At 39.6% G+C, this 25745-nt stretch overlaps 1 protein-coding gene across 1 annotated transcript; it reads left to right on the top strand.

The window, feature by feature from the left end:
- Positions 1-143: 143 nt before the first annotated feature.
- On the top strand, positions 144-24761 carry cdc42 (cell division cycle 42). Its single transcript, XM_034121672.1, has 6 exons — positions 144-229; positions 7880-8020; positions 9502-9574; positions 13897-14006; positions 16682-16879; positions 23265-24761. The coding sequence occupies exons 2-6, from the start codon at positions 7916-7918 to the stop codon at positions 23352-23354; spliced, it is 576 nt and encodes a 191-aa protein (XP_033977563.1). The 5' UTR covers positions 144-229; positions 7880-7915; the 3' UTR covers positions 23355-24761.
- The last annotated feature ends 984 nt before the right edge of the window (positions 24762-25745 follow it).

Below are 25745 nucleotides of genomic sequence, written 5' to 3'. Positions count from 1 at the left end.
AGGATAAATATAATAGTTCACAACGTGGGTTTCAAAACATTTTGATGCTTGGTTGTTTTTTTATTTTTCGCCCTAGTTTAGAGAAAATAAGTCATAAATTGTTGTAACATTAATCAACGTGATGACGTAGTTCATCCCTAGGCACGCAACGTGCCCCTGTACTGTTGACTGGGAAGCCCCTAGCGCGGAGCTGCCAACGCCCGGCGTAGAGACACAAATAGAAGATACGGTAAGGAAAAATGTACTTATTCTGTTATGAAGCTATAACTATGGTTAGTTTTTAACCCACAGTTAGTTTACGTTATGCTGTACATCTGTTGTACATGGATTGTTATTGTCAAATTGCATTTCTCATTCAGCTACAGCATCCGCTAAGGTTAGCTTAGCCAGAAAGCTTATTTAGAGGGACTGTATTTAGCTAAGAAAGCAAACAGTCTTTAATATTGGACCTAATAATACACATCTTTTAGCCCGTAATACGCCATATTAGACGTCTAATATATTGGTTACTTGAGTGTTGAAATAATGTGAGATCCCCAAGCCTTATGAGTAAAGCATTAAATAGCAGAGGGTGTTATTTTGTTAGCATTATTAGCTAGCCGGCTAACGAGAAGGCGTAACACTGTTATATTTTAAAACTGCGTTTATAACGTTACTGCTTCAGTACAATGCTTGGGTGAAAGGTTTCCAATACTCACTTGGCTAAAAGAGGGACAGCTAGTTGGTTTATTGTTCGTGTAAACAGTCGGCAGGAAATTAGGCCAGATTGAGGCCGGGGATGTGGCCGAAATACAGCAGCTAAGCATCCGAGCTGAAGCTACTGTGTAACATTATTGGTAGCCAACTCTCAGGTGTAATCCTCAAATCTTGCGAAATTAACTCGTATTAGGTGGATGGTAACCAGTGGTATTAAGTAACTAAGTACATTTACTCAAGTAGTGGTCTTAAGTACAATTTTGAGGTACATGTACTTGTGTTTTTCCATTTTATGCTACCTTGTACTTATACTCCACTACTATTCAGGGCTACATAGTGTGTTTTTTCTCCACTAAATTATATATTTCAAACCTTTAGTTACTTATGCAAAAGTAATAAACACTTAAATAAGACTTGAGATACACCTGGAGCAAATCCACAAGCTAACCTGCAGCATACAAAGTAAATAAAACCACCTTTACCAGCTGTGATAACATAATAAAGCATCAATATTCATAATGTAATATATATTATTCTGAAATGGGCCAATCTGCTGAATGAGTACTTTTACTTTCGGTACTTTAAGTATATTTTGCTGCTGTGCTTTCACTTGAGTAACATTTGCTTTTACATTGCTGAATGGCAGGGGTGTAAAGTAACTCATTACACTTACAAATACTGTACTTAAGTACAATTTTGAGGTACTTTACTTAAGTATTTCACATGTTTGCTTGCTTTGTACTTCTACACCACTACAATTCAGGGGTACTTTTACTCCAATACATTTATGTAGTACCTTTAGTTACATGCAGATATAGATTAATGATAAACAATATGATCAACACCTCAATTTGACTTTAGTTACAACTGGATTAAATAAGTACCAGCTTTCATAAACACATCAATAATTATAATCAAAACATATCATATTATTCTGAAATGGACCAATCTGCACAATGACTACTTTTACTTTTGGTACTTTAACTATATTTTGATGCCAATACTTCTGTACTTTTACTTCAGTACAATTTTGAATGCAGGACTTTACTTGTAACAGAGTATTCCTACACTCTGGTACTTCTACTTTATTGCAAGATCTGAGTACTTCTTCCAGCTCTGATGGTAACAATATCTGACACTACTTGTGGTCGCACAGTTCATCATGCCATACGTTTCGTGGACACTAATGTATTAGAATGCACTTATTGTAAGTCGCTTTGGATAAAAGCATCAGCTAAATGCAATGTAATGTTAAGAAAGTGCATCTTTGGACAACTCGTCATGGATGTTATGTCAATATATCAAAAGAAAACAGCTTCGGGTTTATCTCTTCGACTTCCCAGTATGCGTGTGTCAACTTTCAAAGAGCCAGATGTTGAAGCATTTTCCTCTCGAGGCTGTGCACGAGGGCATCCCTAAATATATGTTACAGATGATTTGAGAATGAAACTGTGACCAATCGTTGAGGGAATGAATCTGAATCTGTGTGATATTTGATTCTAGTTTAGCAGAAGCATCTGTTTTTGAAAAGACATGAACACGGGTCAGATTTGATACACTTTTAAAAGTTAAATTCAGTGTTTATAGCACACATATCTGGTTAGCATGTATGCACAGGTTTTCCTCATCTTTGGTTGGTTGGAATACCTTTTGTGTAAAACTGTACATGACATACAGATGTAACAGAAACGTAGTAAGAGTCTGAATATTTTTGGTACCTTCTGATTTGATTCTTGGGGTAACGATTTAATGCTCAAGTCAAAATGAGTCTGGATATTAAATACATTCTCAATTAAGTAAACGGGGGTGCTAAATTCAGGATGTACTATAGTCAGCTGTGTGCTAATAAAAGGGGCGTGACCAAGTATGCCAGTCTTTATATTTGAAAAGGATCTATCAATTAAGTTATTCAAAGTTATCAATATGTTTTCAGTGTTTTGAGAATAGAAGTTACAATTATTGAAACTAAATTGTGCCTGTAACACAAATTAAATATGACTTTAGTTGCCCTTTTACCCAAGTTCCCCCTAGGAAAAAAACATTGTGATTCTGAATTTGTTTCTCAAAAAATGCCAATTTAAAAAAGATTAAAGTATTATATTGTGATCTGGTGATTACAGAATAATGCTTGACACAACTTGACCTAATATATGGGATTACTGTACATAAGCATCCATATTTAGTTTCTGTGCAGAAACAATAATACAAAAAACTACGCTTGTAAAACCCAGCAATATTATACATTATGTAGTTTGATTTCTGGCACATTAAAGAGTCTTATTTGGACTAGATTTCCATCATAGCTGCGGGGTTTAGTCAGTAAATAAATGGGCTCTTAGTCAAGGTTGCAAGCTGTTGAGTCTATGCTTCAGTCGAGGCTTCTTCCACCTGTTTAATCTATCAGTTGAACATCACCAGAAGCAGTTAGGCCATACTACATACATTTGTGTTTAGTATACTACCACAACAACTTCTTGCACTAGTTTGATTACATTGAAAGTATGCCTTCAGATTCAAGATTCAAGGCTTTTATTGTCATGTTAGCTACAGTGTAGTTATGACAATGAACATCTTAGGTCACAGGCTCCTCCAACAGTGCAACACAATAAAATAGTGCAAGTAAATACAAATACAAACAGAGTTGTAGGAAGTATCAGAGGGTTTACATTCCCCTCAGCTTCCTCTAACAACTCCCTCCATGAGAATTCCCTGAGCGTCTGCCGGACATCAACCTGTGTTTTGTTCCCTTGTTAAACCGTGTTCACACCGTAACATTTGGTGCCTGCATTTTTGTTCCTCCTCCTTTTCTCAACGACATCCCCACCCCCACAGCCTGCTGCAGAGCGCTGCAGTGGCTTGGCTTTGACAAACTAACTTGTGGAGTAGAAACAGGGGAATACTGTGGTCCACATACTACATATAGCGTGCTGTCTCTAAATGCACAAAGCGTCCGGATGCATGACAATGGAATAGACACAGATTTAAGATCAGATTTATTTCATTCTTTTGTATCTGCCACTTAAAAAAAAAACGTTTAAGATCAAATTTATTTCACTGTTCTGTGATATTTTTTGACATGTTGCATTAAGAAAAGCACAGGTGTGGGTAACCAAATGAGAGGTGACACATTCAGATAGGGCTGTTCGATTATGGCAAAAATCATAATCACGATTATTTTGGTCAATAATTGATATCACGATTATTAAATACGATTATTCATTGACTTTGAAAACATCCATTTATTGAACTTCAAAACAAATACAAATAATAATTTGAACAGCATCTTTTTAACTGTTGATTACCCTGAATGTATAATTCAACTGAAAAACCAATACAAAAATAAATGATACATTTATATTTACATTTAAATAATATCAAAATAATAAATACCAATAAACAAGATCAACAAATATTTTGGAGCGCACTTCCACAAGCTACTAAACATATATAAATATGATAAATACAAATAAATTAGACTAAAATACATTAGATCAAATATGTTCTAGTGCACTGTCACAACCTAGCAAAGCAAAATAATCGTTTTTTTCGATTATGTTGTTTTCGTAATTGTGGCAGGCCAAAATCGTAATTGCGATTAAAATACGATTAATTGCACAGCCCTACATTCAGATTAATTGTTTAAATACATCCAACAGTTCTTAAAACAAAGACTTGCTATATATGACAAGAAAGGCAGCTTTTCAATTTGACTTCTGTGCATGCTTGTTTTTCATAGTCGGGGTATTTTTCCTGCTGGTTCACTGTCACGGCTTAATGGGACACAAAGACCAGAACCACAGCTAATGTTATAGCAACAACTATGTTATTTCCTACTATAATACATCAATATGTCTTCTTGAAAGAAGTCCTTTAAGGTTTCTTGTAGGCAATGTTATCCTCTGACTGCTGTGGGAATGTACTCATTGGGTATCATTTTGAAACTAAAGTAATGTTTGATAAACCAAGCCCCTATATTTGTGGACCAAAGCACATTTTTGTAGGAGATATTTCGTGTTTTTTTATCACCTCCTGCAATGTTTTGTAAAAAAACCCAAACCATCTGATTCACTTAACACACAGATGATAGTCTAACTGTTGCCTATGAATCCTTGTCTAATCACCTGAGCGAGAACCTATGTTATAATGACTCTTCAGCACTGGCCAGGCCCAGTTTAATATGCTTAATGTTCCTGCTCCATCTGTCTTTTAGCTTAGTTGTCTTTGGCCTAAAAAACAACTCAATTTCTGTGAGCTTGTTGAGCTCTTTGAAGCCTTGAGCTCGACTGTAATGGGACTGTTTTGAGTTTAATGACAACGCTTTATTATCTGAAAATATAAAACCCTCTTAAATGTGCTGCTGAAGATCACAAGCTCTCTCTCTAGCATTTAGACCTTTTATTCCCCATTTTCTTTATCCTAACGCACCATACAAGTAGGCCACAAAGTGTGCAATGCATTTGTGTTAAGTACGTTTATTTATACTGGGTGATTTGTAACTCAAGTGGTTCTTCAACTGTGGGTCTTTTCACCCCCTCAACCCCTTAAAAAGAAAAACTCATTTGGACATCTGGACACCTCCATCGACCCTGAGCTTTATCACAGAAGTCTGACTATCAATCTGTGAGTGGACAGGGTTATCTCCTCATAAACACTCCTATGTCAAGTAGATAATGACTTTTTTTACTCAAGGCTTGGGTCCCCTCAACTTCCAGATTAACGCCAGAGTCCTTCCTATAGTAACGATAACAGTTTGTCATTGATAAGTAATGAAAATGCCATCTGGTGCTTTCCAAGGTCTCCACCTCAGTCTCTCATAAGACAAAATGTCCACACTATCCACTACAGTACAAATTAAGACATACATAATTGATCTAATAAACACATACATTCGTTATAATCCATTATTTTACCAGCTTTCCTGTTGTTCACTGAACTTAATGACATCTGTATAACGTGTCCACATTGTGTGATTTTACCTGAGTTATTCCGGTACTTGTGGGTTATCTGTCGCCACTTTTTGTTGTTGTTTTCAGACTCTAAATACGCTCTTTTTTTAGAGAGGGTTAGGGTTAGTATATTTTTGTGTAAATGGCGACATAACACACATCTGTATTTGTGAAAAAGTTGGAAAATTACGTAAAAAAGTGGCGACAGATAACCCACAAGTACCGTTATTCCTACTAGCTATTATAACACTGTCCAACGTAGGGCAGTGGATGAAAATACACAACCTCTTTTGATTTTCAAAACAAAACTCCTTATTAGGCGCTAATAAGTACTTTTCCCAGGAATAGTTCCGATAGTTCTTGGGATTTTGCGTTCACACTAAAAAGATCTGGAACTAGAACCTAGTTCATAAGAACCTTGTCACCCCTTTTTAGTCCCTGCTAGAGAGGTGGTACTTTCCTGGGGAGGAAAAGGTTCACATTTCTGATTGGCTGGGCGAATTGCAAACAGAAGCCTCGTCTCAATACCCCTCCTCGACTCCTCCTTTCCCTCACTCGCGTCCCTTCCTTGCGTCTTAGCTCCGCCTCCGTAAGATGCGAGCGAGAGACACGAGGAGGTGACACGAGGAGGTGACGCGAGGAGGTGACACGAGGAGGTGACGCGAGGACAGAGGAGTCCTCAGGTATTAATTGGGATGTCCTCGTTCACTCAAACGTCACTCTTAAACGACGTCTGTTAATGATGACATGTGCACAGCTGTATCCCCTCTCATCGGGCTTAACTGAATAACCCTTTAGAACCGGCCCATTTGTTGTTAAATATGTATTTAAATTATGAATCTTTCTCTTGTTAGTCAAGGAATTCAATGTATGATGGTTGGTCCTGCTTTTGTGTTCCGTTTTGGTGTAAAATGTACATTTCAATAAAATTATAATTATAATAATGTGAAAGCCTTTACTCTGAACATGTGTGTCCTGTAGATCCCCACATTCACCACAAACCCACATTCAGGACTGTGCATTTTAAATAATTTAACTACTCAATATTTTAACACAAAACAAAACAAATAATTGTTATTTATCAAGATCTAGCCATTTATGAAATAGCTTTCTTAATAGCTATGTTTTAGTGACGTTCAAGATCATTAAACATGACTTAAATTGTTAGTATAACCTTAAGAAATGAATTGCACATAATAATTCCCACGGAGCTGTGAGCACTTAGATTTATGTGACGCTTTTCCACTCATTCTTCCAGTTCTCCGTTTTCCTCTCAGGAAATCAACCAGCTGTGAAGGTGGGGGCGGGGCTTTTATACGCGAGTAGTGAAAACACTTCCGCGTAGTCTGCTCTCGTGTATCCTCCCTTTCGTCTCCTCCCGCACCCCTCCTCCCTCACCCCTCCTCGACTCCTCCGTGTGCATTTCAGCTATTGGGACGTCCTTCAACATGGCGTGTCTTGATCGATTTCCGGGTCAAGTCCCGGAGGAGGGGAAGAGAGGAGTCGAGGAGGGGTATTGAGACGAGCCTTGAGCCCCGTAAAACTGCGGAAAGTTTTGTGAAGCCGCCATTTTATTTGCTCGCATTAGCATTATTAGCATTAGCCCAGCGCACCAACGGAGAGAGACTAACTTATGGCAACACAAAAGAAAACATGGGAGCAGTGGAGTGATGAGGAGGTGTCGGCGTTCTGGCGATTTACCCGGGACTTTGGGTGGCAGTATACGCTGTGAAGTTGTTTGCGGCCTGCCAGTAAACCCAAAGCAGAAGAAGAAGAAGTGACGTCAGCGGCTTCATTTGTGTAATCCTCCCTCAGGGACTTATTCCGGTGTGAACGCGATTTACTAGGACAGTTCCGGGACTAAAGAGTTCGGCGGGACTAAGTACTGGGGACAAGTACGGCAAAGTACTTGGTGTGAAAGCGGCTATTGCTATTGCTATATTCTTCATTTTCGCCACGGTTGTTTATGTTTCTGTTACGTTTCATGTCTAAAGCCTGGGTCTTCGCAGAAAGTGGGCACGATCACTAACAGTATGGTGATATCTTTCAGAGTATTTCAGCTAGAATATTTAGTTTTTCATAAATGGGATTAAGGTTTATACAAATGGGATACGGTCCCAAAGCACTAATGTGTGAATGAAGAAGTGGGTAAATGCTCAAAAGGCTGTGGGGGGTATTTTTTGTCCTGTTGGCATAAACTAATAGAGTTTCGTTGTATGTTTGTTTTTCTCTTCCAGATCTTGAATGAGTAGTGAAGACTGTAAATCACAGCTATGCAGACCATAAAGTGTGTTGTAGTGGGGGACGGAGCAGTGGGTAAAACATGCCTGCTCATCTCCTACACCACTAACAAGTTCCCCTCTGAATATGTTCCTACGGTAAGTGTGTTTTAAAGGTCACCTATTATGCAAAATCCACTTTTTCATGTATTTTATACATCAACATGTGTCCCCTCTTCTTCATGTCTCTTCTACATCAACATGTGTCCCCTCTTCTTCATGTCTCTTCTACATCAACATGTGTCCCCTCTTCTTCATGTCTCTTCTCCATCAACATGTGTCCCCTCTTCTTCATGTCTCTTCTACATCAACATGTGTCCCCTCTTCTTCATGTCTCTTCTACATCAACATGTGTCCCCTCTTCTTCATGTCTCTTCTACATCAACATGTGTCCCCTCTTCTTCATGTCTCTTCTACATCAACATGTGTCCCCTCTTCTTCATGTCTCTTCTACATCAACATGTGTCCCCTCTTCTTCATGTCTCTTCGACATCAACATGTGTCCCCTCTTCTTCATGTCTCTTCTTCATCAACATGTGTCCCCTCTTCTTCATGTCTCTTCTACATCAACATGTGTCCCCTCTTCTTCATGTCTCTTCTACATCAACATGTGTCCCCTCTGTGTAAAGAGACTCTGAAAGTTTCAGGAACAAAGATTCTCTCTCTTTTTGTCCTGATCCATTTCTATAAAAACCTGTCTGAAAATGAGCTGATCAGATTTTGGCCACTTTATGATGTCATAACGATGTGTTGGCTTGTGTTACCATTAGCCAATCACCAACCAAGGTAACCCCCCCCCCCCCCACCTTATCATCTGAATCTCCTCCTAGAGCACCATTGTGTTCTTCTTAACCAAATGTCTCTCAGAGGGGCGTGGGGAGGGGCTCCTTATTTTCATCTAAAGTAACAGACAGAGAATCAGCACTTTGGAAACAGGGCTGAAACAGAGGGGATTATGGGATGCTGCAATGATCTGTTTGGTGTTTGGAGCCAAACACTTCAGAGACATGTTTTGTATAGATCTGAGACCTGTAATATATTGATGAAAAACAGTATAATAGGGGACCTTTAACTTAATTTGGTATCAATGTAATTTCCGTCTCATGCTAATCAGGAATCCTTCAGGGGGTTAAAACAGGTCACATGTTTATTTCACAAAAGATACATTTCTTTTTTATATCTTTTAGCCTTCACACTTTAAATTGATAATGGCCCACAGCCTGACCATAGACTGTATAATGATATATTTGTAATTTATATTACAAATGTATCATTTCCAATATCAAGATAAGATAAGATGTACTTTATGAATCCAAATTTGGGACTTTTTGTTGTTGTTGCAGCATAAAACAAAACAAGGCATTGCCCATAATAACAAATTAAAAGAGTAGAAATAAACAATTCTAAAATAGAAACATCTCAAAATAGAAATAGTAATAAACCAGCATTAGAGAGGAAGACAAATATACAGAAGACTGTGAAGATAGAAAATGTCCATAAAGCTCTTGTGCGAGTATAATGTTTCCATATTTCACAATTGAGATGTAGCTAACCTTTGGTTTTGATCTGTGTTTCTGTAGGTGTTTGATAATTATGCTGTAACTGTAATGATCGGAGGCGAGCCCTACACTCTGGGCTTGTTTGATACAGCAGGTACGTCTGTCTTATTTTCATCTACACTTCTGTACTTTTGTTCATCATCCAGTTTATATTACACATTCAAAACGTTTTTATTGTGAAGGGTTGATATGTCAATTTAATTTTTTTTATTTTTAAACGACAGCTAAAGACACATCTTTTTAGATTAGCTTTTTATTAGCAACCCTCCACTTTAAATGTTCTTTTAGTCTCTATTATTTACCTACCTTTAATTTATTTTATAGGTCTTAATCTTTTTATTTTAGGCTCACTTTGTTTTATGGGGTTTTATATTTTATATTGTTGCATCGACTCAGTTGTCTTGTGTCTAATCTGCCCGAGAGAAACCATTATTTATTTAATATGTATTATCATAGATTGTACCTCCTTGTGTCTATGAACCTGATAACATGTTATATTTTACTGCATGTACCTTTTAAAGTTCTTGTTTGTTTTTAACTTGTGATGTGTCGCCATTTTGTAAAGCACTTTGAGCTGCATGTGTTGTATGAAAAGGGCTATATACAGGGATGCAAACTTGTCACCTTTCGGCGAAATTCGCCGTTTTGATTCCAAAATAGGTCGTTTGTGTGATTCATGTAGATCTGCAATAAAAATATTTTTGGGGTATGGGGGGGGGGGTCTTGGACCCGGAGTAATCTGCGGCCGCGAGCTGTTATGTGCCATCATGACACGCATGGTGTTCTTTTTTTTATATATTATAATGAAGCGCGAGCTGTGTGCTCGAGTCTTCCTGCCTGTCGGCTCTGCTCATGGATGTATAATAAGGCTCTGCTGCTCCGGGATGAGGGTCTAGCTTCAGCAGCTACATTACCTACGGGTGCGTTCGTTAATATTAACTGTGTGGTCCGGAGTCACTGTGGCACAGACTGGACCGCTGGTGAACAAGGTTCAAGGTTCAAGGTTCTTTATTGTCAATCTGACATAGCTACAGAGTAATTATGCAGTTGAAAATCTTATGTCACAGGCTTCTCCAACAATGCAACATAATAACATAACATAATAACAATAAGAGCAAGAGCAATACAAAAATAATAATAGTTATAAAAATGAAATAAAGTTATGATGTGGAATAGTGCAGTATGAGTCTATATACAAGTTATTGGAATGATATATATATATTAGGTATTAGATACATACTACTGAGTAGCAGTTGAATGTTTGATGTTGTTTCAACAGTTCAATTGTTTAACAGTCTCACTGCCCGCGGGAAGAAACTGTCTCCGAATCTTCTTGTCCTTGCCCGGATGCTGCGGTAACGTCTGCCAGACGGCAACAGAAAGAACAGTTTTGTGGCTGGGGTGATGGGGGTCTTTGATAATCCGTAGTGATTTCTTCCTGAGCCGCTGGGAGTAAAGGTCCTCCATGGATGGCAGCTCCGTCCTGGTGATGTGCTGTGCAGTTTTCACCACCCTCTGTAAAGCCTTACGATCGAGGTCGGTGCAGCTGCCGTACCAGGCCGTCATGCTGCCAGTGAGGATACTCTCTATCGTGCACCTGTAGAAGTTGCAGAGTATCCTGGAATCCATTTTGAACCTCCTCAGCCTGCGGAGGAAGAAGAGCCGCTGTCGAGCTTTCTTGGTGATGGTGGTGGTGTGAAGAGACCACGTCAGGTCCTCAGTGATGTGGACCCCAAGGAACCTGAAGCTTTTGACTCTCTCCACCGTAGTCCCATTGATGGCGATGGGGGCGTGTCCCTCTCCCTGCTGCTTCCTGTAATCCACAATCAGCTCCTTTGTTTTGCTGATGTTGAGATGGAGGTTGTTCTCCTGGCACCAAGATGTCAGGTTTTCGACCTCCTCTCTGTATGCCGTCTCGTCATCGTCTGTGATCTGGCCGATGACGGTCGTGTCATCAGCAAACTTCACGATGGTGTTGGAGCTGTGTGTGGCCACGCAGTCGTGGGTGAACAGGGAGTAGAGGAGAGGGCTGAGCACGCAGCCTTGAGGGGCACCGGTGTTAAGAATCAGGGTGGAGGATGTGATGTTTCCCACCCGCACTGCCTGGGGTCTGCCCGTCAGGAAGTTCAGGATCCAGTCGCAGAGGGCGCTGTTGAGCCCGAGGTCTCTGAGCTTGATGGCCAGCTTGGAGGGCACAATGGTGTTGAATGCTGAACTGTAGTCAATGAACAGCATTCTCACATATGTGTTCCTGTTCTTCGGGTCCAGGTGTGAGAGGGCAGTGTGGAGGGTGAGGGCTATGGCGTCGTCTGTGGACCTGTTTGCTCTGTAGGCAAACTGCAGGGGGTCCAGAGATTCAGGGAGGGAGGAGGTGATGAATAATTTGACTAACCGCTCAAAGCACTTCATTATGATGGAGGTGAGTGCTACTGGGCGGTAGTCGTTGGGGCAGGTGATGATTGTCTTTTTGGGGACAGGAATGATGGTGGAGTGTTTAAGACATGTGGGGACTACAGACTGCAGCAGGGACCTGTTGAAGATGTCTGTGAACACCTCTGCCAGCTGAACTGCACACACCCTGAGAACACGGCCAGGGATGCCATCAGGTCCAGGAGCCTTGTGTGGGTTAACCCTTTTAAAGGATTTACACACATCTGCCCTATTTAAAACAAAAGGGCAGTGTAGCTCCTGGTCCCTCTGTACCTCCACAGCCTGGCTGCTCTCAAAGCGTGCAAAAAAACTATTTAGCTCATCTGGGAGAGATGCGCACGCAGACACTCCCGCAGCACCCCCCGCTGCTCCTTTGTAGTCAGTCATTGTCCTTAGTCCCGCCCACATATTCCTAGTGTTACAGCCTTTGAAGTCAGATTCCACCTTCTCTTTGTACTGTCTCTTTGCATTTTTTATTGCTCTCCGGAGATCATACCTAGACTTCCTGTACTCCTCCAAATCTCCCGCTGTGTGCGCGAGAGTGCGCGCTTTCAGTTTGCCGCGCACCTCACCGTTTACCCAGGGCTTTTGATTTGGGAATGTCCGTACAGAAACCTTCGGTACCACGTCATCGATGCATTTCCCAATGTAGCAGATGACAGTGTCCGTGTGTGTGTTGATGTTATTGTCCTCAAACACACTCCAATTCGTAGATGCAAAGCAATCCTGCAGTGCTGAATCTGACTCCTCGCTCCATCGTAGGAGCACGAAGACGATGCGGCCATCTTCACCGGCGCATCACAATCTATCAGCTGTTAGAACGGGCCGTTCAGGTGTTCAGAGCAGAGCTCCCTGTTGGAGCGGCAGAGCGTGATGTGCACTGAAAAGTGTTCCTGTCGCAATATTATCGTTGAGCTAGCTAACTAGCATACATTGTCACTATCTGCTAACGTTAGCTTTAGCCTTCGTTTTCAAATAGTTTCTTTCATAGCCTATAAACGGAGGTGGTATAAGTATATATCTTGTACTTGAGTAAAAGTAGAAGCACTCAGATCTTGTACTTGAGTAGAAGTACCAGAGTGTAGGAATACTCTGTTACAGTAAAAGTCCTGCATTCAAAATGTTCCCCAAGTAAAAGTAGAAAAGTATCATCATCAAAATATAGTGAAAGTAGCGACAGTGAAAGTAGTCATTGTGCAGATTGGTCCATTTCAGAATAATATATATGATGTGTTTTATAATGATTGATCATTAAAGTGTTCTCAAAGCTGGTAAAGGTGCAGCTAGTTTGAATGACTTTGTATACTGCAGGGTAGCTTGTGGATTTACTCCAGGTGGAACTAAAGTCTGATTTAACACTTGATTATATTTCACATCATTCATCCACATCTGTAAAGTAACTAAAGCTATTAAATACATGTAGTGGAGTAGAAGTACACCATTTACCTCTGAACGGTAGTGGAGAAGAAGAACAAAGTAGCAAAACATTGAAATACTTAAATATAGTACAAGTATCTCAAAATTGTACCCAAGTATATAGTACTTGTTGAGTTTATGAACTTAGTTACTTTACACCACTGGCTATAAAGATAGAAAGACTAAGCCTTGCACAGAGGCATGCAAATACATTTTCAAAATGCTCAACAGTGCTGCCAAAATTATAAACTGACTGCTACACAATTAAAATAAATGCTTTTATATATTTATATTAGATGTGACTCTTTGGCGTTTCTGTTATTATTAACTGCTTTAGTTGTTCTGACTGCTAAAATCCTCTGTTATTCCTCATTTTAAAGCCGATATTCCGTGGGGTCGGGGGGCTCAGATCCTTGTCACCTTTTTCATACCTGATGAGTTTGCATCCCTATATATAAATAAAGCTTTATTATTATTATTATTATTATTATTATTATTATTATTATTATTATTATCAGAGAGTGCTGGAAACAAGACTGTGAGTTAAACATGTTGTTGTGGTGTCTCCAGGTCAGGAAGACTACGACAGGTTACGACCTCTGAGTTATCCGCAGACAGATGTCTTCCTAGTCTGTTTTTCCGTTGTGTCTCCATCCTCCTTTGAAAACGTCAAAGAAAAGGTGAGTCAAGTCATTCCTTTTAGAGCTACTTCTCTTTTTCCCAATGAAATATGTATACCAGGGCTATTCAATTGGCGGCCCGCGGGCCAAATCCGGCCCCGTGGTGATATTTACTGGCCCTTTGAGTATAATGTGAAAAAGTAATCTACTTGTTTTTTTATTTTCAAGATTTCTTTTTTTCAAGATTTCTTTTTGGGCCAGAGTGCCTTTATTCCAGAGAGGGTGTTACATTGAGAGATAGAGGGGAAGACAATGCCTGAAAACTTTGGCAGGCTCGGGTTTCGAACCCATCTACTAGCTACTGTAGTGACAACCCACCTACTAGCTACTGTAGTGACAACCCACCTACTAGAACTACTAGCTACTGTAGTGACAACCCACCTACTAGAACTACTAGCTCCTGTAGTGACAACCCACCTACTAGCTCTTGTAGTGACAACCCACAACCCACCTACTAGCTACTGTAGTGACAACTCAACTACTAGCTACTGTAGTGACAACCCATCTACTAGAACTACTAGCTACTGTAGTGACAACCCATCTACTAGAACTACTAGCTCCTGTAGTGACAACCCATCTACTAGAACTACTAGCTACTGTAGTGACAACCCACCTACTAGCTCCTGTAGTGACAACCCACAACCCACCTACTAGCTACTGTAGTGACAACCCACCTACTAGAACTACTAGCTACTGTAGTGACAACCCACCTACTAGAACTACTAGCTCCTGTAGTGACAACCCATCTACTAGAACTACTAGCTACTGTAGTGACAACCCACCTACTAGCTCCTGTAGTGACAACCCACAACCCACCTACTAGCTACTGTAGTGACAACTCAACTACTAGCTACTGTAGTGACAACCCACCTACTAGCTACTGTAGTGACAACTCACCTCCTAGCTACTGTAGTGACAACCCACCTACTAGCTACTGTAGTGACAACTCACCTAGCTACTGTAGTGACAACTCACCTAGCTACTGTAGTGACAACTCACCTACTAGCTACTGTAGTGACAACCCACCTACTAGCTACTGTAGTGACAACTCACCTCCTAGCTACTGTAGTGACAACCCACCTACTAGCTACTGTAGTGACAACCCACCTACTAGCTACTGTAGTGACAACCCACCTACTAGCTACTGTAGTGACAACTCACCTACTAGCTACTGTAGTGACAACTCACCTACTAGCTACTGTAGTGACAACTCACCTAGCTACTGTAGTGACAACTCACCTACTAGCTACTGTAGTGACAACCCACCTACTAGCTACTGTAGTGACAACTCACCTAGCTACTGTAGTGACAACCCACAACCCACCTACTAGCTACTGTAGTGACAACTCAACTACTAGCTACTGTAGTGACAACTCACCTCCTAGCTACTGTAGTGACAACCCACCTAGTAGCTACTGTAGTGACAACTCCTGTCCTTTATTGCATCTCTGCGTGAATGATAAGATAATCTCACCTAAAGCAAATGAAATGATGTTGATGGTTAAATTAGCTTCACATGTAGGCCTACTGAGTTCTGAACTTGCCATTTAGATCTATAAAGGCCTTGGGGCTATGTTGTTTGATTTAATTAAACACAATATATGCACTCCACTATGCTGTTGTAGTATTAACTGTATCTGAAGCTCTTAATATGATTGCTCATATTTCAAGTCATCTTTTTCCCGGCCCCTTGCTTTGGATCATTTTCAAACTAATTGAATAGCCCTGATGTATACACTCTTTCTTATATCTCCAAATACACAGAATTATTAAGGATATTTAAAGTTAATAGTCACAGTTTATCATTTTGATTTGTCATTAGCAGATTTTATAAGGTACATTTCCCTTTTCTCTTTATTTTGAATAGCATATTTTGTATTCTTTTAGCGGCTACTGAGTGTTTTGTTGGAGCTGCTCACTGCCTTTTATGAATGCTAACAATTAAAAAAATGTGCAATATATTTTGTATTGACATTTGGCATTTATTTTCAAGACATAGTAATTGTGCATCTTAAGTTAGTCTGTCTGAAATGCCTTACACATTAAAAAGTACGAACAATAGAACATTAGGGAGTGATCGGGACTTCACAGTCAAATCATATGTTTGTAAAAATAAAATATGGCCTATGAGGTTTTAAATGTTCAATGTCAGCTGGAACAAACTAGTTAGCTTAAGGCCCTTTTTCTAAAAACTACCTGCTACTGTACTGCAGTGTTAGCATTGTTTTGAGCTTTTAACAGCTACTCTCAGCCATGGTCAATTAACCAATTCAGTAACACAGATGGAAATAAAGCCTAAACACATGTTGTAGCTGTGCAGAGGAGAACATATGTGGAGAAAATTGATTTACTGGACGAGGACACCCTCTTGAAAAGGGGAAAACTGTAGTTTCTTATAATTTTTGAAGACTTTTTAAATGAGTTCTGTGATTGATCTGAACATCTTGAACTGTTTTTATATGTTTCTAGTTATTGTGCTATTATTTTATTCCTATTGTGTGATTTTATATTGTCTTTGGTCAACTGAGGTTGTTTTAAATGTGCTATGTAAATAAATAAAGATTGAGATTGAACTCCCTGACAGCTGATCAGTCAGCTAAGTCAGTAAACCCAATGTAAAGATCTTGTGATATAGCATGTCAGATGTTGCATTAACCCTTTGTGTGTGTCTCCAGTGGGTTCCAGAGATCACCCACCACTGTCCAAAGACCCCCTTCCTGCTAGTTGGGACTCAGATTGATTTGCGGGATGACCCCTCCACTATAGAGAAGCTGGCCAAGAACAAGCAGAAGCCCATCGCTCCGGAGACGGCTGAGAAACTGGCGAGAGACCTCAAGGCTGTGAAATATGTGGAGTGCTCAGCCCTCACGCAGGTACATTCTACAGTTATACAGTCATCACTTATTGATATACAGAATTGAACACACTTGATTCAAATCTCAACGGCAAGAAGTAGGAAAAAGGAGGAAAGAGGAACATGTTCGTACCTCCTTGGTCTCATTGTTGATAGGTTCTGTTCTGCGTGATGGTTTGGTTTCAGGGAGTTTTCTTACTCATGAGTTCACTGGTGTTGCTAAGTACAAATTGTCAGTTGTTTGGGATAAACACTTCAGATCATGGTGCTTACTGGTAACTTTAAAAGTGTTTCCATGTAGCTGTTATAGGGCTGTTAAAGAGACGTTTACAGGTTGTAGAATGTAATTGTTTAGAATAATGTCTTGTAGGGGTTCTTGTAAGGAGGATTAGTACACTTGGTATCTCCCAAACCAATAAGGTCCAGTGAGATTGACAATAGTTTGGTCTTTTGCACCTTTTTCCTGGAAGTCTCAAAGCACAAAGTGGCCTGATCATAGGATATCCCTTCCTACCATCTGAGAGAAAGGTGTTCTGATAGTGTCTACACTTTCAGAATGGGCACATTGCAGCTCCGAAGGGCACTAACTTGGATCAGCTAATAAAGATGTGAAGATATCAGTAGTTAGCGAACCAAATGGTTAACATTATCCTCGAGGAGCTACATGTCTCATAATGTGAACATGCTGGTTTTTTTTCGTGAAGCTCAAGAGATTTCTTGTGTGTTTTGGCGGAGGACGTTCACCTGTTAAGTCTGTTGTTGAGGTGCAGAGAAAAAAGGACAAATCAAATTCAAGAAAATCAAAGTGTAGAAATGGCAATGAAAATATTCTGACGTGAGCTCCTCCAACAATCCAACATATATAATAAAATACAAAATAAAAAGTAGTGTAAAAAGTCTATATACATTAAAATTGAAAGTCGGAAAGTCTAGAGCAGGGGTGTCAAACTCAAATACACAGTGGGCCAAAATACAAAAATGGGTACTAGTCGAGGGCCGGACTGGTTCAATGTTTATTGCAGAACTTATTGAAATGAACTTATTGCACATATTAAACCTGGAACTAACAAAGCTTAAATGATTGCCTATAAAAACAACATAAACATTAAATAATCAGTTGCATTCATTTCTTATGGCTCTATCTGCAGCTTTTCCAGAGTCATTTCTTATGATTACATTTTTCCACAGGCCAACAACAGCTTCAAAAAAACAATTTCCCTCAAAGAAAAAACCAAACATGTCCTGTTGTCACAAGAAAGAAAGTGCAGAAGGAAACATCCATTGAGCTCAGTGTGCTGCTCTGTGATGCTAGGTCAAGCCAGATACTTGGCATCTCATCTTGGGTGCAAGTTCATCAATGTTTGGGCTCAGGCTCTGAGCTGAGGAGATCCTCAGGATTCAGTGAAGGTGGGTGTGCAATATACCGGCGGGCCAGATCGAATAGTAATTAGAAATTATCCTGCGGGCAGAAATTAAATCCACCAAGGGCCTGATTTGGCCCCCGGGCCTTGAGTTTGACACATGTGGTATCGGGGTACATGTTGTCAGATTGAGGAAAACATTCACCAGGAGAGTTTTCTTGACTAATAGAATGAATTCTGGGGGTTGGAGCTTAAAATAAATGAATTTGAAAATGTACATGGCACTAAGGACCACCCTGATATACATGTAAATAAGATAAGATAAGATGGATCTTTATTAATCCCCGTGGGGAAATTCAGTATTTTAACAGCAACAGGGTGAGAGTGAAAAACAGGACAGCACAGATTCACACAGATTAATACAATCAAGGATAAAGTTAAAGTTAAAAATGATAAATAACTATAAGATAAGAGATTCATTTAAATGAACAATATGTATATTGAATATGTACAAGAACAGAATATGAAATAAAATATTGTAAATTAAGACTAAATGAAATACGGTTTATTGCGTTGACTCAACTATTTTTAGAAATAAGTAGATTGCAAGATGATTTACAGAGGAATGTTTATCGGGGCACTTAACAGTGTAATGGCCTGTGGGATTAAAGTGTCCCACCAAATGGTGCAGGACAACTTGAGAAACGACTGAGAGTGCTTGTGTTGGCTTCAGTGGAGCAGTGTTAGAAACTCAAGGAGGGAACATGAGTCACAGCAGAACAGATGAGCGGAGAACAATAGTGTTGATGGAGTCGAGGTGGAGCCTCTCTTCTCTTTCCTTCCTCCTCCAACTCTCTCCCTGGCACAACTGTTACTGAGCTGCTGATGATGTCATTTCCTGTTTCCTGTCTCAGCTCTCTGACTACTCACACATCCTTTACTCAAGTAGAAGCACAGATACTCGTGTTTAAAAATACTCTAGTAGAAGTACTGACTAAACTTCTTTACTCAAGTGAAAGTAAAGAGGGCTTTGAAATGTACTTCAGTAAAAAGTACCCATAACTAGCAGCTGTTTTAAAGAGTACCTGACCTCCCTTTATATTAATAGAACAATAATGTCATTGTTAGCTAATGAATGTTTCCATGCTGAACAACGGCAACATGACAACGTTTTCATTGGTCCCTCTTCTTTAGAGAAGACCAGGAAATGATGGATACACGGATCGTGTTCAAATCAATAGGCACGCAATGACTCTAAATAATAATGATCACGCCACCAAACACACATTCAAACTAAAGGAACCAGCCTGTTTGGGAAATGTTAGAAGTAGAAAGTACAGGTATTTGTGTTCAACATGTAAGAAGTAGAAAGTACAGGTATTTGTGTTCAAAATGTAAGAAGTAGAAAGTACAGGTATTTGTGTTCAAAATGTAAGAAGTAGAAAGTACAGGTATTTGAGTTCAAAATGTAAGAAGTAGAAAGTACAGGTATTTGGGTTCAAAATGTTAGAAGTAGAAAGTTCAGGTATTTGTGTTCAACATGTAAGAAGTAGAAAGTACAGGTATTTGTGTTCAAAATGTAAGAAGTAGAAAGTACAGGTATTTGTGTTCAAAATGTAAGAAGTAGAAAGTACAGGTATTTGAGTTCAACATGTAAGAAGTAGAAAGTACAGGTATTTGAGTTCAAAATGTAAGAAGTAGAAAGTAAGAAGCCGTCAGAAAAATAAGCAGTGGAGTAAAGTACTGATACCAGAAAAATGTATTTAAGTACAGTAACAGAGTATTTGTACTCCACTACTTCCCACCTCTGCCACTCACTCTCTTTGCTGTACCATCCCAACACTATAACCCTCATCCCTTCTGCCTGTATTTAACACTTTGTTCCTCCATGTTCTTCCTCCTCTCTCCTCTCTCTCTTGTTCTGTGTTTTCTGTGCTAACTGTGTTCCTGTTCTCTATCTTCTTCTGTCGTTGTAGCGAGGGCTGAAGAATGTTTTTGATGAAGCTATCCTAGCCGCCCTAGAGCCCCCCGAGACGCAGGGAGAGAGGAAATGCTGTTTATTCTAACATCTCTCTGTGCCACTGCTCTCATCTCCTCCTCCACTTCTAAATGACAGTTTTCTTTCTGTGTTTTCATTAATTTACCCCGTCTTTCTGCTCCCCTGTAACTGTTTGTATTTACATGTGCTGCTTTCAGAGTCTAGATCAATCTCAGTCACTTAACAAACCAACTCCATCAAATGTGTGTGAGCTAAAAGTCAGAAATCGGGAAAAAAAGTATTCTCACTTTCCCCCCCGAAAATATAGAGGGAACAAGTCCAAATACATTTTTTTCCCTATTAGTCTGAAAAATAATTAGTTTTTCCCGAAATTCTGTGAGAAAGTCATAAATCTGAGAAAAAAAGTCTGAATATGTAGAGAAATATAATTCAGGGAAAAAGTCAGAATTCTGAGATTTAAGTCAGATTTTGAGGAAAATGAAGAATTAAGACTTTTTTCCCCGACAATCTCTGAGAAAGAATTGTCAAAATCTGAGGAAAAAAAGTGTGAATATGTGGAAGAAAAAGTCAGAATTCTGAGATTTAAGTCAGAAATCTGGGGAAAAAGTCAGAAATTGAGGGAAACTAATAATTCTCACTTTTCCCCCCCCGAAAATCTCGGATAAAAAATTCAAAAGCTGAGAAAAAAAGTGTGAATTTATCGATAAAATCTGGGGGAAAGTCAGAATTCTGAGATTTAAGTCAGAAATATGGGGGAAAAAAGTGTGAATTTGTCGATAAAATAATTCTGGGAAAAAAGTCATAATTTAGAGAATTTTTTTTTTTACTATTACTTTTTCCTCAGCGCTTAAAAAAAATCACTTTTGGTCAGATCAGAAATATTGAATTCACACTTTCCCCTAATCCTCCGTAAACTCCCAAACTACTACCCCTTAGGAAAATACATTCCAACTCAAACTTGTCTCCCAGCATGCATCACTAACCATCTGATCTTCTTGTAGTTTTTCTAACCTGTAATGGCTGCCATTTGGTGTTTTCATCTACATCTTCTTCTGTGGTTAATGTCAGCTTTCTTACACTCTGTATTACTCATGGATGTATAATAAGAACTGGATACAGCGTGGTCGGAGGCGGGGTCTCGTTCTTTCCTATGAGAGCTGCTCATTGGCGCATGAGGACAAAATGGCCCAACTTTTGAGAGAGCGAAACGTCACAGATTACCCATCATGCCTAGCTGTCAGAGCAGAAGAACCCGTATGTGCGCTCACAGAGCATGCGCCCCTTAAGCCCCGCCCCCCGAGCTCCCACTCTCGGCTCAGTAGAATGAATGGAGAGAGAAAATAAATCTAGATTCGGCTTTTAGTGCATTTGACAACTTTAAGGACTTAATGGTTATAATAAGGGCTATAAAATAGTTCATACTGGGTAGTTCATTGAGTTTAAAAAAAAGTATCCGCTGATTTACAGACGTCTCTTTCCCAATGTTAGTCAATGGGGAAAAGTGTTTCTGGGCCCAGGGACTTCACGACTGATACGGAAGTTGTAGTACCGCCGTTTGGCCACTACGAATTTGTTCCTCAGAGTCTGGCGCACTTCCTGGGGGCTTGGTATTACTACTTTCCTTTCCTCGGCTTATTAACATGGCTCCTTGCCGACAGTGGAGCGGTATCTAACAGAGGAAGTAGGAGGTAATTTGGGATGTAGCCATTGTTTGAGTTCAACCCTTCCCGTGTGTTGTACTATTCGATGTTGGGAGGATTTAAAATGAGGGTGGGGGCTGGGATTGATCTCAACCATAAACAGAGCTTCCATTTCTACTGCTAATGTATTTTTTGTACTACTGTTAATGTAAACAAAACTTGAAGTCTGGCTTAAGTGAGGGCTTTTAAGTACTTGTGTCATATAAACTTATCACAACAAGTAAGGACATTTGTGTTTGGTAGATTATTTCTTTTCGGGAATAAATCTTGTACCGTTGGAAAGCCTGTTTTCTTACCTTTCCATTCCATGGCATTGGCAGAGGAGATTTGTCATGGGCGCAACCCTCATACTCATCTCTGCTGCTCATCCCACAAATGCATGTTCCTCACAAATGTGGTACCATTGGAAAGGTAAGAAAACAGGCTTTCCAACGGTACAAGATTTATTGCCGAAAAGCATTGTTACAACATAGAAATCAATAAACCAAACACATGTCCTTACTTTTTGTGTTAAGTTTATATAGGGAGTGTTCGGTCATATTTTGTTTACAAGATAACCACTTCATTAAGTTGCTTCATGGTCTTATTGATCTAGTTTATAGCTTTCTGAATTATGTTGGCCCAACTTTCTCTATGTATGACACATAACTGCTGCTCATCATGCCGTCTTGATCACCGGAAAAAAGACAAACCTATAATTGTGTGAAATGACATGTGAAAATAATGAATAAAGGATGAATTAACTTGCTCTCTTGCTTGTTTTTCCAGTTCTTTGTCTCACACACGTTAGTCCTGGGCGGAGGGGTTTATCGGTTTACTGCATTAAGTGAAGCAGTGTGAGGAGCTCTGCTTTACTCTCACATGACCAAAGCTCATGGTGAAAGCTCAGGGCAAACACAAAGAGGAAAGGAACTCCTCATGAGAGTAGAGCTTGGGGTCTTTAATATTTCATAGTGAGCCATTTTAATCTGAAAAGCAGAGCAAAGAAAACACGGCATTTGGAATGATTTGTTTCAGGGGTTCTGCTTCCTTTTCCCTCCTTTTTGGTTGACCTGCCTGTTGTTTTCAGCTTCACGTTGCATTTCAAAAAGCATGTGATTTGTGTTGTTGACACTTTATCCCTGGCTTCACACAACATACTTGAGTTGGTCTGATTCTTGAAATCATTTACATTACTGTTGATTTCTTATCCGACTGTTTTATGACACACCCCTTTTGGTTTTCACTTATATTCCCTCCGTTTAAGCTGACATTGTGTTTTCCCTGTACCTTTTTTATTTGCTGACTTGTTTGTGTTTACGTTGCCTCCTTATTTAGCCTGTTTTTTTGTTTGTTTGTTCACAGAAAGGCCTAAAGAATGTGTTTGATGAGGCGATATTGGCTGCATTGGAGCCCCCAGAGCCCAAGAAGAAACGCAAATGTGTGCTGCTATGAGAGGCTCCTCCCTTTTTCAAAGCACACACACACACACACACACACATATGACACATACACACATCTTAAATACACACACACACACATACACACACCCCGCCCTCCATAGAGAAGACTAAGAAGCGAAACAGCCCACAGTTCAGATAATTCTCTGCAATAAAACGAAGAGATAGGACTTGGTCTCAGGCGGGGATCCAGATGTCGAGCTAACACACAAGTAGAATCCATTCTGTGGAGCTTTTGATAGATTTTGATGCAGCCAGGTCAACTTTTAGATGCCCAAGTCATTTAGATGTCTTCAGCCAATGTAAAGGGTTTCATGGATATATAAAAAAAGCCCCGCCCCCAGCCCATCCCAGCTGTCTGATTGGTTGCAGATCACACTGTTGGTCCCGCCTCCCTACCAGCACTACCAGAAGAAATGCTAACAAAGTAGTGTTTTGTTTGCCAACACCCACCTTTTTTCTCACCCTCAAACACACAAGATATTTATTCCATGTTCTGGATAGACGCGCTCTTAACCACTAAGGAAAAAATGCGACATCAATACGGCTAAAAACTCCACATCCAGGAACTTTTAAAACTATAGTAACATATTGCCATTTTAGTATCCAGTTCTCTTTAGTGGCGGTTTTTTCAAGGAGTGCGGTAATCACGTGAAGAGCTTAAAAGGCGTCCGGTAGAAATGGTTCCACTAAAGGAATTGGCCTTTTAGATGCAGGGAACTCAAACAGTGTTAGCAGAACAAAGCGGTGTTCTTCGTGCGATGCCAGGGACCAAAGGAGGGGTCGTCATCCATTTACACTTAGAGCGGGTACAGGAGAGACAGACATGTTTAAAATCAGGAGATCCAGAGAAAATGTAACAGTGTCCTCTCTCTTGGTCCCACTCAGACTGTACGTGGCTGCTGAGCTCTGGTCTCTGTTTCTACATGCTACTTTTAACAGATGTAATTATAATGTAAAATGGCACACAATGTTGATGTAGGCTCCAGGTGTTTTTACCAAAATATGTTTTTTTTCTTCATTATTTTCTGTTTGTGCTGTTTTATTTTTTATTTTATATATATAAATATATAAAAAAATAAAGGTTACTTTCACTCCTTTTACATTTTTAGGGGTCATCTGAACTCTTACCTGCCAGGTAATACCAAGAACACGCTCTGATTGGTTCAGTTAAATAAATAAAAAAAAAACTCCAATGGCAGAGAGACTGTTTGTGATTGGTTGGTCCTTGTTTTTCTTTAACTGGTGGCTTAGAGTTGGGTTCATTTCCAGCCCAAAGTCAGTATAATTATTATAACCTGTTGTTGTTTTGGTGCAAAAACCAAATGCTCTGTCTAAAGTCTTTGTTCTTTGTATATGCATTCTTTAAAAAAATATTAAACTTATACCTTAATTGCCTTTACCATGTTTCCCTTGCCATTCTTTTTCACATTGTGACTGCTGAACTTCACCTACAAACAGAATAATGTTCGACCATCATGACGTGTAAACTTATGATTTTTTAATAGTGTTTGGTAGGGATGTAACGATATATCGAATATCGCGATAAATAAATGTCTCGATACCGTCGTGAAACTGACAAAATCAAAAAAATGTTAAACCTTTATTTAACCAGGTGGTCCCATTGAGGTCATCGATCTCTTTTTCAAGGGAGACCTGTCCAACATGGCAGCAAGTAGGTTACAACATGAACATAAAACAACAGATAACACAAAAGGACATCGTATTTACAGGGCTACATTTACATACCTAGAGACATTGACAAGTACCAACAGTATATGTATATCTCGCCCTGTCAATAAGCCTCACCTTCTTGGCAAACACTGTATTGTTTTTGAAGTGGTGGAGAGACAATGCAGTTCTGTCACCCATGGCCAAAGCATATCTCTGTCCCAGCAACATCAGTACCAAGCAAGAGAGTTTTTTCCACAGCAGGGGATATTGTAAACGCCCAAACATCCCAGCTTCTACCTGGAAATGTGGACATGCTCATATTCCTAAAAACCTGTCTGATGATGCTGAGTGAGTGAGTTGGTGAGTTTGAGTTGAGTTACTTGAAGAACTAAAAGGTCTGATTATTATATTTTTGACACTTTAAAATACTACTATCCTACTAAAATGCCGTACAAATCAAATGTATTATTTAATAATGAACATTTTTTCAAGTAAAAAATATATGTCTTCCTCCATCAAAAACACTTTTTTTTTACCAGTGTTTAACCTCATATTGGTGGTTTCCATGTTATCTCTTGCTGGTAATTGTATGCAACTTTTATTGAGCAATTTGGGACACAGCATGGGTTTTCTCCACATCGGATTGCTGACATTATTCAGATGTTTGTACATGCTTTGTTGATTCTACACATTCCGATATTAAATGTAGATT

This window comes from Trematomus bernacchii, unplaced genomic scaffold (assembly GCF_902827165.1).
Source record: "Trematomus bernacchii unplaced genomic scaffold, fTreBer1.1, whole genome shotgun sequence".
NCBI classification, from domain to species: domain Eukaryota; kingdom Metazoa; phylum Chordata; class Actinopteri; order Perciformes; family Nototheniidae; genus Trematomus; species Trematomus bernacchii.
Note: the sequence above shows the minus strand (reverse complement) of the source record. Positions and strands in the feature narration are given on the sequence as shown.

Coding starts and splice junctions, on each gene's coding strand:
- cdc42 (XM_034121672.1), top strand. CDS start 7,916: ATGCAGACCATAAAGTGTGTTGTAGTGGGGGACGGAGCAGTGGGTAAA. Junction 14,007..16,681: donor TTGAAAACGTCAAAGAAAAG/GTGAGTCAAGTC, acceptor GTGTGTCTCCAG/TGGGTTCCAGAGATCACCCA. Junction 16,880..23,264: donor AGTGCTCAGCCCTCACGCAG/GTACATTCTACA, acceptor GTTTGTTCACAG/AAAGGCCTAAAGAATGTGTT.